This window comes from Oncorhynchus nerka, linkage group LG4 (assembly GCF_034236695.1).
Source record: "Oncorhynchus nerka isolate Pitt River linkage group LG4, Oner_Uvic_2.0, whole genome shotgun sequence".
Lineage (NCBI taxonomy): Eukaryota > Metazoa > Chordata > Actinopteri > Salmoniformes > Salmonidae > Oncorhynchus > Oncorhynchus nerka.
In genome coordinates this window covers 28764744-28778875 of record NC_088399.1, presented here as the reverse complement: position 1 = coordinate 28778875, position 14132 = coordinate 28764744, and the positions used below count along the sequence as shown (strand labels likewise).

Sequence of the window (14132 nt, the reverse complement as noted above, 5' to 3'; positions counted from 1 at the left end):
GAGGTGTTTGGGTTACTGTATTATCGATATTTGTGGAACGTTACTAATATTCTACTTTACTCTAACCTACTCTAGTCTACTTCACCCTAACCTACTTTACTCAACTCTACTTTACACTACCCTACTCCCCTCTACTCTATTCTACTGTACTCTACTTTAATCTACTCTATTATACTGTACTCTACACTACTCTATCTAGTCTATACTCTAGTCTAATGTCATGTTCCTTGTCTCCAGGTTCCAGGAGTGATGCTCTGCAGCATGGTACGTCAGGGACCCTCCCCCACTTCCTGCAGGAGCCCGATGATGCCTATATCGTCAAGAGCAACCCCATCAAGCTCAAGTGCCGGGCCAGGCCAGCCCTGCAGATCTTCTTCAAGTGCAATGGGGAGTGGGTCCACCAGAGCCAGCACCAGTCTCAGGAACACACTGACGAGGGCACAGGTGGGACACACTGATGTGACATAGTAACTCATGCACATGAATGCAGACACTTTTATGCACCTACCCACACAAACACATATACTGTACATTCACATGCTTACACACATACACACACAAATATGTATTCACACACACAAACATACACACAAAAATATACATACACACACAGAAACACTGTGTTTTTCATCCCAATCTCCCCATAGTCTATCATTTCATTTGGAGTGATAAAACGAGGGTTAAAATGCAGTTTATTGACTGTTCCCAAGCTTAAGTCCAACCCTTAAAATATTATTGCCTCACCATGTGGCAATTTTGTTCCACACAGTTACAATCAAGCTCCTTCCGTCTCTAAATCTGTATTGTCTGGTGTCTGCTTTTGTCCAGTTACCTTCCCATCTGGCTCCTTCATGTCTCTGATGTGTGTGTATATGTGTGTATACCTTCTAGGGATGTGCATCTTTCCCGTTTCGATTCGTATCAAGATACATGGGCTCCGATACGATACAGGAACAGTACGTTTTAGTTTGAAACTATTCAGCGCAATTTGGTTTGATTAGAAGAAAGAATCGAAGCGATTCGGTTCGATATGCAATAACATTTGTTGCATAAACGCATCCATTCTACAATCTAAATGAAAAATCTGCTGCTGATGAGCTGGTCCTCTCTGAGCTGGATCTATCTGAGCTGTGTGCGTGTGTGTGTTTTTGTTTAACTATCATTGTGGGTAATCACAAGGATTGTAAAACAAGGAAAATTCAGACAAGAGGGTTCATTTTAGGGTTAGATTTTGGGATTAGGTTACGTTTAGGGTTAAGGTTAGGGTTGATTTAGGTTTTGGAGTTAGGGAAAATAGGATTTTAGATGGTAACCAATTATTTGGTCCCCAGCAGGATAGCAATACAAAACTGTGTGTGTGTGTTTAACAAGTCACATAATAAATTGCATATACTCACTCTGTGTGCAATTATAGTGTTTAACCAGATTTTTGAATGACTACCTCATCTCTGTCCCCCACACAATTATCTGTAAGGTCCCTCAGTCGAGCAGAGAATTTAAAACACAGATTAAACCACAAAGACCAGGGAGGTTTTCCAATGGCTCACAAACTTGGGCACCTATTGGTAGATGGGTCAAAATAAAAAAAGCAGACATTGAATATCCCTTTGAGCATGATGAAGTTATTAATTATGCTTTGGATGGTGTGTCAATATACTCAGTCACTACAAAGATAAAGGCGTCCTATCTAACTCAGTTGCCAGAAAGGAAGGAAACCGCTCAGGGATTTCACCATTAGGCCAATGGCGACTTTAAAACAGTTACAGAGTTTAATCGCTGTGATAGGAGAAAATTGAGAATGGATAAACAACATTGTAGTTTACTCCACAATACTAACCTAATTGACAGTGTACAGAACAAAAATATTCCAAAACATGCATCCTGTTTGCAATAAGGCACTAAAGTAATACTGCAAAAAAAGTAATACTTCACAATACTAACCTACTTATACTTCCGGCACCAACAGAGATGGCCGCCTCGCTTCGCGTTCCTAGGAAACATGCAGTATTTTGTTTTTTTACATGTTATTTCTTACATTGGTACCCCAGGTAATCTTAGGTTTTATTACATACAGTCGGGAGGAACTACTGGATATAAGAGCAACGTCAACTCACCATCATTACGATCAGGAATACGACTTTCCCAAAGCGGATCCTCTGTTTTGCCCACCACCCAGGACAAAGGATCGGATCTCAGCCGGCAAACCAAAACAACGACGCCGTAAAAGGGGCAGACGAAGCGGTCTTCTGGTCAGGCTCCGGAGACGGGCACATCGCGCACCGCTCCCGAGCATACTACTTGCCAAAGTCCAGTCCCTTAACAACAAGGTTGATGAAATCGGAGCAAGGGTAGCATTCCAGAAAGACATAAGAGACTGTAACGTTCTTTGCTTCAAGGAAACATGGATCACTCGAAACATGCTATCGGAGTCGGTACAGCCAGCTGGTTTCTTCATGCATCGCGCCAACAGAAACAAGCATCTTTCTGGTAAGAAGAGGGGCCTTATGATTAACGAGACGTGGTGTGATCATAACAACATACAGGAACTCAAGTCCTTCTGTTCACCTGACTTAGAATTCCTCTTCGATTATAATCACAGCCGCATATATTCCCACCCAAGCAGACACATCGATGGCCCTGAACAAACTTTATTTGACTCTATGTAAACTGGAAACCACATATCCTGAGGCTGCATTCATTTTAGCTGGGGATTTTAACAAAGCTAATCTGAAAACAAGACTCCCTAAATTCTGTCAGCATATCGATTGTGCAACCAGGGCTGGTAAAACCCTGGATCATTGTTATTCTAACTTCCGCGACGCATATAAGGCCCTCCCCCACCCTCCTTTCGGAAAAGCTGACCACGACTCCATTTTGTTGCTCCCTGCCTATACACAGAGACTAAAACAGGAAGCTCCCCCGCTCAGGTCTGTTCAACGCTGGTCCGACCAATCTGATTCCACGCTTCAAGATTGCTTCGATCACGTGGATTGGGATATGTTCCGCATTGCGTCAAACAACAACATTGACGAATATGCTGATTCGGTGAGCGAGTTCATTAGCAAGTGCATCGGCGATGTCGTACCTACAGCAACTATTAAAACATTCCCAAACCAGAAACCGTGGATTGATGGCAGCATTCGCAGGGTCTAAAGTCAATCACGGATTACAAAAAGAAAACCAGCCCCGTCACGGACCAGGATGGTTTACTCCCAGACAGACTAAACCTAATGATGAATCATTTGGTGAATCATTACATCCCTACTACCTGTGTTACATCCTTAGTACATGTGTTACATCCCTAGTACCTGTGTTACATCCCTAGTACCTGCATTACATCTTTAATGCCTGTGTTACATCCTTAGTACCTGTCTTACATCCCTAGTACCTGTGTTACATCCTTAGTACCTGTGTTACATCCTTAGTACCTGCGTTGCATCCTTAGTACATGCGTTAAATCCTTAGTACCTGCGTTACATCCTTAGTACCTGTGTTATATCCCTAGTACTTGTGTTACATCCTTATTACCAGTGTTATATCCCTTGTACCTGTGTTACATCCTTAGTACCTGTGTTATATCCCTAGTACCTGTGTTATATCCTTAGTACCTGTGTTATATCCCTAGTACCTGTGTTATATCCTTAGTACCTGTGTTACATCCTTATTACCAGTGTTATATCCCTTGTACCTGTGTTACATCCTTAGTACCTGTGTTATATCCCTAGTACCTGTGTTATATCCCTAGTACCTGTGTTACATCCTTAGTACCTGTGTTACATCCTTAGTACCTGCGTTGCATCCTTAGTACCAGTGTTATATCCCTAGTACCTGTGTTACATCCTTAGTACCTGTGTTACATCCTTAGTACCTGTGTTACATCCTTAGTACCTGTGTTATATCCCTAGTACCTGTGTTACATCCTTAGTACCTGTGTTACATCCCTAGTACCTGTGTTACATCCTTAGTACCTGCGTTGCATCCTTAGTACATGCGTCACATCCTTAGTTCATGCGTTACATCCCTAGTACCTGTGTTACATCCTTAGTACCTGTGTTACATCCTTAGTACCTGTGTTACATCCTTAGTACCTGTGTTACATCCTTAGTACCTGTGTTATATCCCTAGTACCTGTGTTACATCCTTATTACCTGTGTTACATCCCTAGTAACTGTGTTACATCCTTAGTACCTGTGTTACATCCTTAGTACCTGTGTTATATCCCTAGTACCTGTGTTACATCCTTAGTACCTGTGTTACATCCTTAGTACCTGTGTTATATCCCTAGTACCTGTGTTACATGCCTAGACCTGTGTTACATCCTTAGTACCTGTGTTATATCCCTAGTACCTGTGTTATATCCCCAGTACCTGTGTTACATCCCTAGTACCTGTGTTACATCCTTAGTACCTGTGTTACATCCTTAGTACCTGTGTTACATCCTTAGTACCTGTGTTATATCCCTAGTACCTGTGTTACATCCTTAGTACCTGTGTTACATCCTTAGTACCTGTGTTACATCCTTAGTACCTGTGTTACATCCCTAGTACCTGTGTTACATCCTTAGTACCTGTGTTACATCCTTAGTACCTGTGTTATATCCCTAGTACCTGTGTTACATCCCTAGTACCTGTGTTACATCCTTAGTACCTGTGTTACATCCTTAGTACCTGTGTTATATCCCTAGTACCTGTGTTACATCCTTAGTACCTGTGTTACATCCTTAGTACCTGTGTTATATCCCTAGTACCTGTGTTACATCCTTAGTACCTGTGTTATATCCCTAGTACCTGTGTTACATCCTTAGTACCTGTGTTACATCCTTAGTACCTGTGTTATATCCCTAGTACCTGTGTTACATCCTTAGTACCTGTGTTACATCCCTAGTACCTGTGTTACATCCTTAGTACCTGTGTTACATCTCTAGTACCTGCGTTGCATCCTTAGTACCTGTGTTACATCCCTAGTACATGCGTTACATCCTTAGTACCTGCGTTACATCCTTAGTACCTGTGTTATATCCCTAGTACCTGTGTTGCATCCCTAGTACATGCGTTATATCCTTAGTACATGCTTACATCCTTAGTACCTGTGCATGTGTGCATGCGTGTGTGTGTCATAATTAATGAACTGCTAAATGTAAACTGTAACTTGGAGGCTCCTTGTCCTTTTTGTAATCATGAAGAGTACATGTTAAATATTAGATGACTGACTCTTACATTTGACATTTTAGTCATTTAGCAGACACTCTCCAGAGTGACTCACAGTTAGTGCATTCATCCTAAAATAGCTATGTGGGACAGCCATATATCACAGTCATAGTAAGTACATTTTCCTCAAAGTAGCTATCAGTGCAAGTAAGGGGGGAAAAAGTCAAGTGTGAGTGATAGTTCACGGAAGGCATTTATTTTTTGGGAGAACGAGCTAGAACCTGTCAACTCTGTTACGACACCTCAGTGTGTATTTTAACACACATGCCATACCCCCTCTCTCAGAGCCACTAAGACAGACAGTTACAGAAGTTCAAACTGTCTCATTGGGTAGTCAAACTTCAATGTTCTGTTCAATGTTCTGTTCTGGAGCCAGTAGTCGGATCGTTATTCTCCTAACACATCTAACTCTGCTCTGCTATCAACAGATAGCTCCGACAACTGACGTTAATTATTCTAAATGCGGCCAGTATTTTAGAGCAACTCTTTTTATTTTTTATCTGTGTGGCCATTTGACACACACAAACTCAGATCATCCAATAGCTGGCTTGATCCACAAGTACTCTGTTAATCTAAACTTCAAAGTAGAAACAGCAACAACAAAAAATATACCTCAGATTGACTCTTTTCTTGTGTTATAAACTTTGCTCGACTTTGCTAGATGACCCGTGGATAGTGAATCTATCGGCGCATGCATGGATTAGACAACACTGTGTTTGTGTGAGATGAAATCTGTAAACTCTGCACGAGTATCTTTTTGGAGCACACGCAATTACATTTTCTTTCCCAGAAAAATCAGCAGACACACTCAAGGCTTGGTGTTCATGTCTGGATCTCAAGCTTACTTACAGTAGATTGGAAGTGGTGTCTCCCACCTATCCACTGTCTACTCCATCCCACCCCCCACCCCCCTTGCTCTTTCTCTCTTTGTCTTTTTTTTTCTTGTCACTCGCTTGCTCCACTGAACAAAGTGGCCTAATCTCTCCAAATGGAAAGCTGGTGTTCTAGTGGACGGCCCTAGGCTCGTCTATGGATTGGTTAAGTGTAAAGGTCAGTGGAGAAGTCCACTTCCCTGCATGGATGTGTGGCTTTGCAGCCTGGACATAGAAATTGCTGTGAGGCTCATAGAGCTGTAATGGAAGGAAGGATTTCTCTGGATGCGATCAGGGATTTACTGAGAGTTATCTGGACGTTGTGCTGTGTCTCTACTGTATCTGTCTGTGTAGATGTCTCAGGTTATAGACAGCCACTGTAGAATGTCACTGGCAGCACACTGGCATACAGTGGGGTCCAAAATTATTGACACCCTTGATAGAGATGAACAAAAATGACTATAAAATAAATATTTTAAATAATGAGCTATACTGTATGCTTCAACAAATGGTGAAATGTTATTATTTTATACTAATACAATTGCTCAGAGAAAGAGATTTTGTTCAACAATTAATATTTTAGGTAGGGGTCAAAGTTATTGACACCCCTGTTTTCAATACATCACCTTGTGAGGATAACGGCACTGAGCCTTTTTCTGAAATGTTTTATGAGTTGGAGAACACATTAGGAGGGATCTTTTATTTTGTATAACATTTTTATTTAACTAGGTAAGTCAGTTAAGAACAAATTCTTATTTACAATGACGGCCTACCCTGGCCAAACCCAAACCCGGACGACGCTGAGCCAATTGTGCACCGCCCTATGGGACTCCCAATCACGGCCAGTTGTGATACAACCTGGAATCTAACCAGTGTCTGGAGTGACGCCTCTAGGATTGAGATGCAGTGCCTCAGACCGCGAGACCATTCATCCATACAGAATCCTTTGCACTTATGGACTGGCCTCAATTGAAACCACAGGTTTTCAATGGGTTTCAAGTCCCGACACTGAGATTGCCATTGCCAAATTAACCATTGTCATGGCCAATTAACCATTTATTTGTGAATTCTGATGTGTGCTTGGGGTTATTGTCTTGCTGGAAGATCCAATTTGTGGCCAAGCTTCAGCCACGTGGCAGAGAACCAGGTTTTTGGTTCAAATATCCTTATACTGGGTAAAGTTCATAATACCGTTGAAAACCTGGTTGCCTCTGCCAGGAGGCTGAAACTTGCCCGCAAGTGGATCTTCCAGCAAGACAATAATCCCAACCACAAAGATGTGGTTAATTGGCCACAAAATCAAGAGCAATTGTGAGCAGTTGTATTAGTATAAAATTATATAATTTCCCCCAAAATGTTAGCATACAATATAGCTCAGTAGTTCAATTGATTATTTTATACAGTCATTTTTGCTCATCTTTATCAAAGGTGTCAATAATTCCAGACAACACTGTATATATTAATAGTGCACTGAAGCAAGACAGCAAAGGTTATGATGGAACAATACACTCAAGCAGGCCTACACACGGGCGCGCAATACACTCAGGTAGCAGTTGTGTAGCGGCAGCTCACTAATGGCTGTTAAAGTGTGTCTGAGAGGCAGGCCTGGCCCTAGGGGAAGGCTGTGGTGGTTAGCGCAGTAAGCTGTGAATCAAATGGAGCAGGAGCCAAACAACACCAGCACTAATGCTAAAGTTGTTTCACCAGTGCAGCAGGGCTCTGACATGTGAAGCTCATGACAGGATAGAAAGCAGAGAGATGCATGCATGTGTCTCCTGGGAGAACGTAATATGATTCTGTATTGACATATAAATGTGCTGGCATCTGTTTTCTCCTAACTTCTAATGGGGATGAAAGAGAGTAGTTATGAACACACAGTCCCAAGGGGACTCAGTGATCGCCAACCTGATGGAGTCCCTGTACTAAATGTTTTCATGATGCATTATATGCGCACGATGATGAATGTCATAGTTGAGAGGATATAACATAACATGTGTTATGCAAGCTGTAGTACAGTTGAAGTTGGAAATTTACATACACCTTAGCCAAATACATTTAAACTCAGTTTTCAGGATTCCTGACTTTAATCCCAGTACAAATTCCCTGTTTTAGGTCAGTTAGGATCACCACTTTATTTTAAGGATGTGAAATGTCAGAATAATAGTAGAGAGAATTACTTTTTTTCAGCTTTTATTTCACATTCCCAGGGGGTCAGAAGTTTACATACACTCAATTCGTATTTGGTAGCATTGCTGATAAATTGTTTAACTTGCGTCAAACATTTTGGGTAGCCTTCCACAAGCTAAGCACAAAAAGTTGTATGAATTTTGGCCCATTCCTCCTGACAGAGCTGGTGTAACTGAGTCAGGTTTGTAAGGCCTCTTTGCTCGGACACACTTTTTCAGTTCTTCCCACATATTTTCTATACGATTAAGGTCAGGGCTTTGTAATGGCCACTCCAATACCTTGACTTTGTTGTCCTTAAGCAATTTTGCCACAACTTTGGAAGTATGCTTGGGGTCATTGTCCATTTGGAAGACCCATTTGCGACCAAGCTTTAACTTCCTGACTGATGTCTTGAGATGTTGCTTCAATATATCCACGTAATATTCCTCCCTCATGATGACATCTATTTTGTGAAGTGCACCAGTCCCTCCTGCATTAAAGCACCCCCACAAAATGATTGCTGCCCCCCCCCCCCCGTGCTTCACGGTTTTCGGCTTGCAAGCATCCCACTTTTTCCTCCAAACATAACGATGGTCATTATGGCCAAACAGTTCTATTTTTGTTTCATCAGACCAGAGGACATTTCTCCAAAAAGTACAATCTTTGTCCCCATGTGCAGTTGCAAACCGTAGTCTGGCTTTTTTATGGTGGTATATGAGCAGTGGCTTCTTCCTTGCTAAGCGGCCTTTCAGGTTTTGTCGATATAGGACTCTTTTCACTGTGGATATAGATACTTTTGTACTCGTTTCCTCCAGCATCTTCACAAGGTCCTTTGCTGTTGTTCTGAGATTGATTTGCATTTTTCACACCAAAGTACTTTCATCTCTAAGAGACAGAACGCGTCTCCTTCCTGAGCGGTATGACGGCTGCGTGGTCCCATGGTGTTTATACTTGCATACTATTGTTTGTATAGATGAACGTGGTACCTTCAGGCGTTTCAAAATATCTCCTAAGGATGAACCAAACTTGTGGAAGTCTACAATTTTTTTTCTGAGGTCTGGGCTGATTTCTTTTGATTTTCCCATGATGTCAAGCAAAGAGGCACTGAGTTTGAAGGTAGGCCTTGAAATACATCCACAGGTACACCTCCAATTGACTCCAATGATGTCAATTAGCCAATCAGAAGCTTCTAAAGCCATGACATAATTCTCTGGAATTTTCCAAGCTGTTTAAAGGCACAGTCAACTTAGTGTATGTAAACTTCTGACCCACTGGAATTGTGATACAGTGAATTATAAGTTAAATAATCTGTCTGTACATTTTGGGGGGGGAAATGACTTGTGTCATGCACAAAGTACATGTCCTAACCGACTTGCCAAAATTATAGTTTGTTAATAAGAAATTTGTGGAGTGGTTGAAAACCGAGTTTTAATGACTCCAAACTAAGTGTATGTAAACTTCCGACTTCAACTGTATGCTTCACCATAGGCAAGCTGTCACGTTCTGACCATAGTTCTGTTATTTTATTCTTTGTTTTAGTATGGTCAGGGAGTGAGTTGGGGTGGGCAGTCTGTTTGTTTTTGTATGTTGGTTTTTGTGTTCGGCCTAGTATGGTTCTCAATCAGAGGCAGGTGTCGTTAGTTGTCTCTGATTGAGAATCATACTTAGGTAGCCTGGGTTTCACTTTTGGTTTGTGGGTGTTTGTTTCCCTGTGAGTGTTTGGGCCACACTGTACTGTTTCAGTTTAGTATATTTCACGTTCCAGTGTTCAGTTGTGTTTTTGAATAAATCAATAAGGACACTTACGACGCTGCATTTTGGTCCGATCCTTACTCATCCTCAGATGAAGAGGAGGAAATCCGTTACACAAGCGAGTAAACTCCCACTGACGTCCATCCCTACTGACTAACGTGCAATCATTGGAAAATAAAATTGATGACCTACGATTACGATTATCCTACCAACGGGACATTAAAAACTCTAATATCTTATGTTTCACCGAGTCGTGGCTGAACGACGACACCGATAATATAGAGCTGGCAGGATTTTCCATGCACTGGCAGAACAGAGAAGAAGCTACGTCTGGCAAGACGAGGGGTGGTGGTGTGTGTCTATTTGTCAATAACAGCTGGTGCGTGATGTCTAATATTAAAGAAGTCTCGAGGTATTGCTCACCTGAGGTGTAGAGTACCTTATCATAAGCTGTAGACCACACAATCTACCAAGAGAGTTATAATCTATATTATTCGTAGCCGTCCATTTGCCACCAGACCAATGCTGGCACTAAGACCACAGTCAACCAACTCTATAAGGCCATAAGCAAACAAGAAAATGCTCATCCAGAAGCGGCGCTCCTAGTGGCCGGGGACTTTAATGCAGGCAAACTTAAATCAGTTTGTCACATGTCACATGTGCAACCAGAGGGAAAAAAACTCGACACCACCTTTAACTCCACACACAGAGATGCATACAAAGCTTTCCCCCGCCCTTCATTTGGCAAATCTGACCATAATTCTATCCTCCTGATTCCTGCTTACAAGCAAAAACTAAAGCAGAGAGTACCAGTGACTCGCTCAATATGGAAGTGTTCAGATGACGCAAATTTTACGCTACAGGACTGTTTTGCTAGCACAGACTGGAATATGTTCCAGGATTCATCCAATGGCATTTAGGAGTATACCACTTCAGTCATCGGCTTCATCAATAAATGCATCGACGACGTCGTCCCCTCATTGACCGTACGTACATATCCCAACCAGAAGCCATGGATTACAGGCAACATCCGCATCGAGCTAAAGGCTAGAGCTGCTGCTTTCAAGGAACAGGACACTAAATAAGAAATCCTGCTATGCCCTTAGATGAACCATCAAACAAGCAAAGTATAAATACAGGATTAAGATTGAATCCTACAACACCAACTCCGACGCTCGTCGGATGTGGCAGTGCTTGAAAACTTTTACGGACTACAAAGGGAAACCCAGACGTGAGCTGCCCAATAACACGAGCCTATCAGATGAGCTAAATGCCTTTTATGCTCGCTTCGAGGCAAGCAACACGGAAGCATGTATGAGAGCACCAGCTGTTCTGGAGGACTGTGATATCGCTCTCGGTAGCCGAAGTGAGCAAGACCTTTAAACAGGTCAACATTCACAAAGCCGCGGGGCTAGACTGATTACCAGGACTTGTCATCAAAGCATGCGCAGACCAACTGGCAAGTAACTTCACTGACATTTTCAACCTCTCCCTGAATGAGTCTGTAAGTCACCCAAGTCATAGACTGTTTTCTCTGTTACCGCACGGCAAGCGGTACCGGAGCGCCAAGTCGAGGATCAAAAGGCTCCTTAACAGAGAAACTTAACTTAACTACCCCCAAGCCATAAGTCTGCTGAACAATTAATCAAATGGCAACCAGACTATTTACATTGACCCCCTCCATTGGTTTTGTACACTGCTGCTGCTACCTGCTATTTATTATAAATGCATAGTCACTTCACCCCTACCTACATGTACAAATTACAAATTAAGTAACCTGTACCCCTGCACACTGACTCAGTACCAGTACCCCCTGTATATAGCCTTGTTATTGTTATTTTATTGTTACTTGTTATAATTTTTTACTTTACTGTTGGTTAAGGGCCTGTAAGTAACCATTTCAAGGTAAGGTCTACACTTGTTGTATTTGGCTCATGTGACAAATAACGTTTGATTTGATTTGATTTAAAGGTTGTGTCTGCGAACACAGAGTTTTTGACACCGCCCCGCCCCTCAGGAAACCTCTTTCTCAAAGTTATCTTTTTACTCACCCTCTTCTGAAACATGATGATGTAGCCTATGTCTCTGCCTCATATTTCTGAACGGCTGAAATTAAAACCCTGCTGCGATTTGAATGAACATTCAAGGCCATTTTGAAGGCTACAACTTTCTCTATCTGTTGTAATGGATATTGCAGTTGCACAAGGAGGATGCTGTCCCTACACATTTCATTGGATCAAAAACAATCTGCGTTTTGTCTAATGATGTAGGATAATCTTTGTAGTTGCTGCTATAACATAGCCACACTAGCCAGATTTGCTGAAAAATAACACTCTAACTGCAGGGGCGGATAGGCCATCTGGCAATGCTGGCAAATACCAGATGGGTGGGTGGGCTTAGGGCTGCGGTGGTCATGAAATTTTGTCAGCCGGTAACTGTCATGCAAATAACTGCCGGTCTAATGTTAATTGACCATTAATTAACATAAACACGTTTAGCATCTCCGGCTTCCACACACTGATTTTGACCTTTTTGGAACAGCTACATTTTAAAAAGTCTAACATTTAATATAGCCTACACTATCACAATAAATCCATTATTTATTTTAGGCAGGTCTAAAGAAACATTAGCTTATTATGTGAAAAAACTTGAGCGTTTTGGTACCTACTGGAGAGATCCTTTTTGTCTACACCCATTCAGCATTGTTCACACCCTTTTAAGCTTTAGCCCGACCCTTCTCTAAATATTTCAAGAATAAAGGCTGGTTTATACTACCGGTGTATTCGTAAATTTAATCTGGAGTGCCAGAGTGTGCTCTGGGTGTTCATAGCATTGTCAGAGCATTGTCAGGTTGGCCGTTCGTAAATTCAGAGCGTTTTGCTCTTGGAGCGCACACTGGACACTCTTGCAGGAAAGTAGGGTTGATCCAAACATTCTGACCTAACAACAGCAGTCAAGCACCCAAGCTAACTGGCTACCATTGGCTAGCTACTTCCAGAAACAAAGCAGAGCTGGTTAGGCTGTGTTTATGTTATCCAGAGCATTGGTGACTGCAACTGTGCTGCTGGCAGCAATTTAATGACGTTTTTTTGCCAACGTTTAGTGACACCGGCCATATTTAATAGGTGTTGAGCGTTCGGAAATGTGTCAGTTATTCTGTGCCTCTGGCACACTCAGACGAGTGCGCTCTGAAATCGGAGTAAATAGCCAAAGCGAATTTACCAGCTCGGTTTATCGACAGTTGTCGCAGTGACATCATAAACATTCTATTGAATTAGTTACTTGCATAGTCTAGTCTTTTGTTTAGACATGTACTTAGCTAGCTAGAATTCAACCATAGTCCCAACTCATAACGTTACTACCCTGCATTAATCTGCAGGCAGCTAACCAACCAGGTTCAATGTTAGCTATCTTACATTAGGCTATAACTAGCAATGCAAATGGCTCTGAGATACGAATAATATCACTACACAGATCATACACGTAACGTTGGCTAGCGAGCCAGCCAGCCAGCTAACTTTAAATGAAAACGACTTTCTGACAAAATTAGAAACTTTTCATATCTGAAAATGTAGCTAGCTAGACTCTCTTACCCGTATACACTGATGATCGCTTCTCCCTCTCTGTCGCAGATGCCATGGTTGCCCTTAGTTTGAAGACGTAATCCGGAGCCTTCTGTGATCTCTTTTCGACTCCGTCTGCGTATTTGCAATCAAACTGCAGAATTTTCATTGAATCTCCATTGCTATCATACTCTAATTCTACTGATTTCAAAACTCAGTCCTCCAGAAAGTGGAGTGCAGCAGCAGTAAAATAACAATAGCGAGGCTATATACAGGGGGTACCGGTACAGAGTCAATGTGCGGAGGCACCGGTTAGTCAAGGTAATATGTACATGTAGGTAGAGTTAAAGTGACTATGCACCAGGCACCAGATGGCCAGGTCTCTGACCTCCTCCCTATAGACTGTGTCATCATTGTTGGTAATAGGGCAAACTTGATGATGGTGTTGGAGTCGTGCCTGCTGGCCATGCAGTCATGAGTGAACAGGGAGTACAGGAGGGGACTGAGCACACACCCCTGAGGGTCCCAGTGTTGAGGATCATAATGTCGGATGTGTTGTTACCTACCCTTAC

The 14132-nt window shown here is 42.2% G+C and overlaps 1 protein-coding gene across 1 annotated transcript in view; it reads left to right on the top strand.

The window, feature by feature from the left end:
* The first annotated feature begins 215 nt into the window (after positions 1-215).
* The window catches only part of LOC115121625 (netrin receptor UNC5D-like), a 93049-nt gene continuing 79132 nt past the window's right edge, over positions 216-14132 (top strand). Inside the window, exon 1 of the mRNA XM_065018098.1 lies at positions 216-444. Within this exon, the coding sequence (XP_064874170.1) occupies positions 216-444 (229 nt within the window). The remainder of the gene's footprint in view (positions 445-14132) is intronic.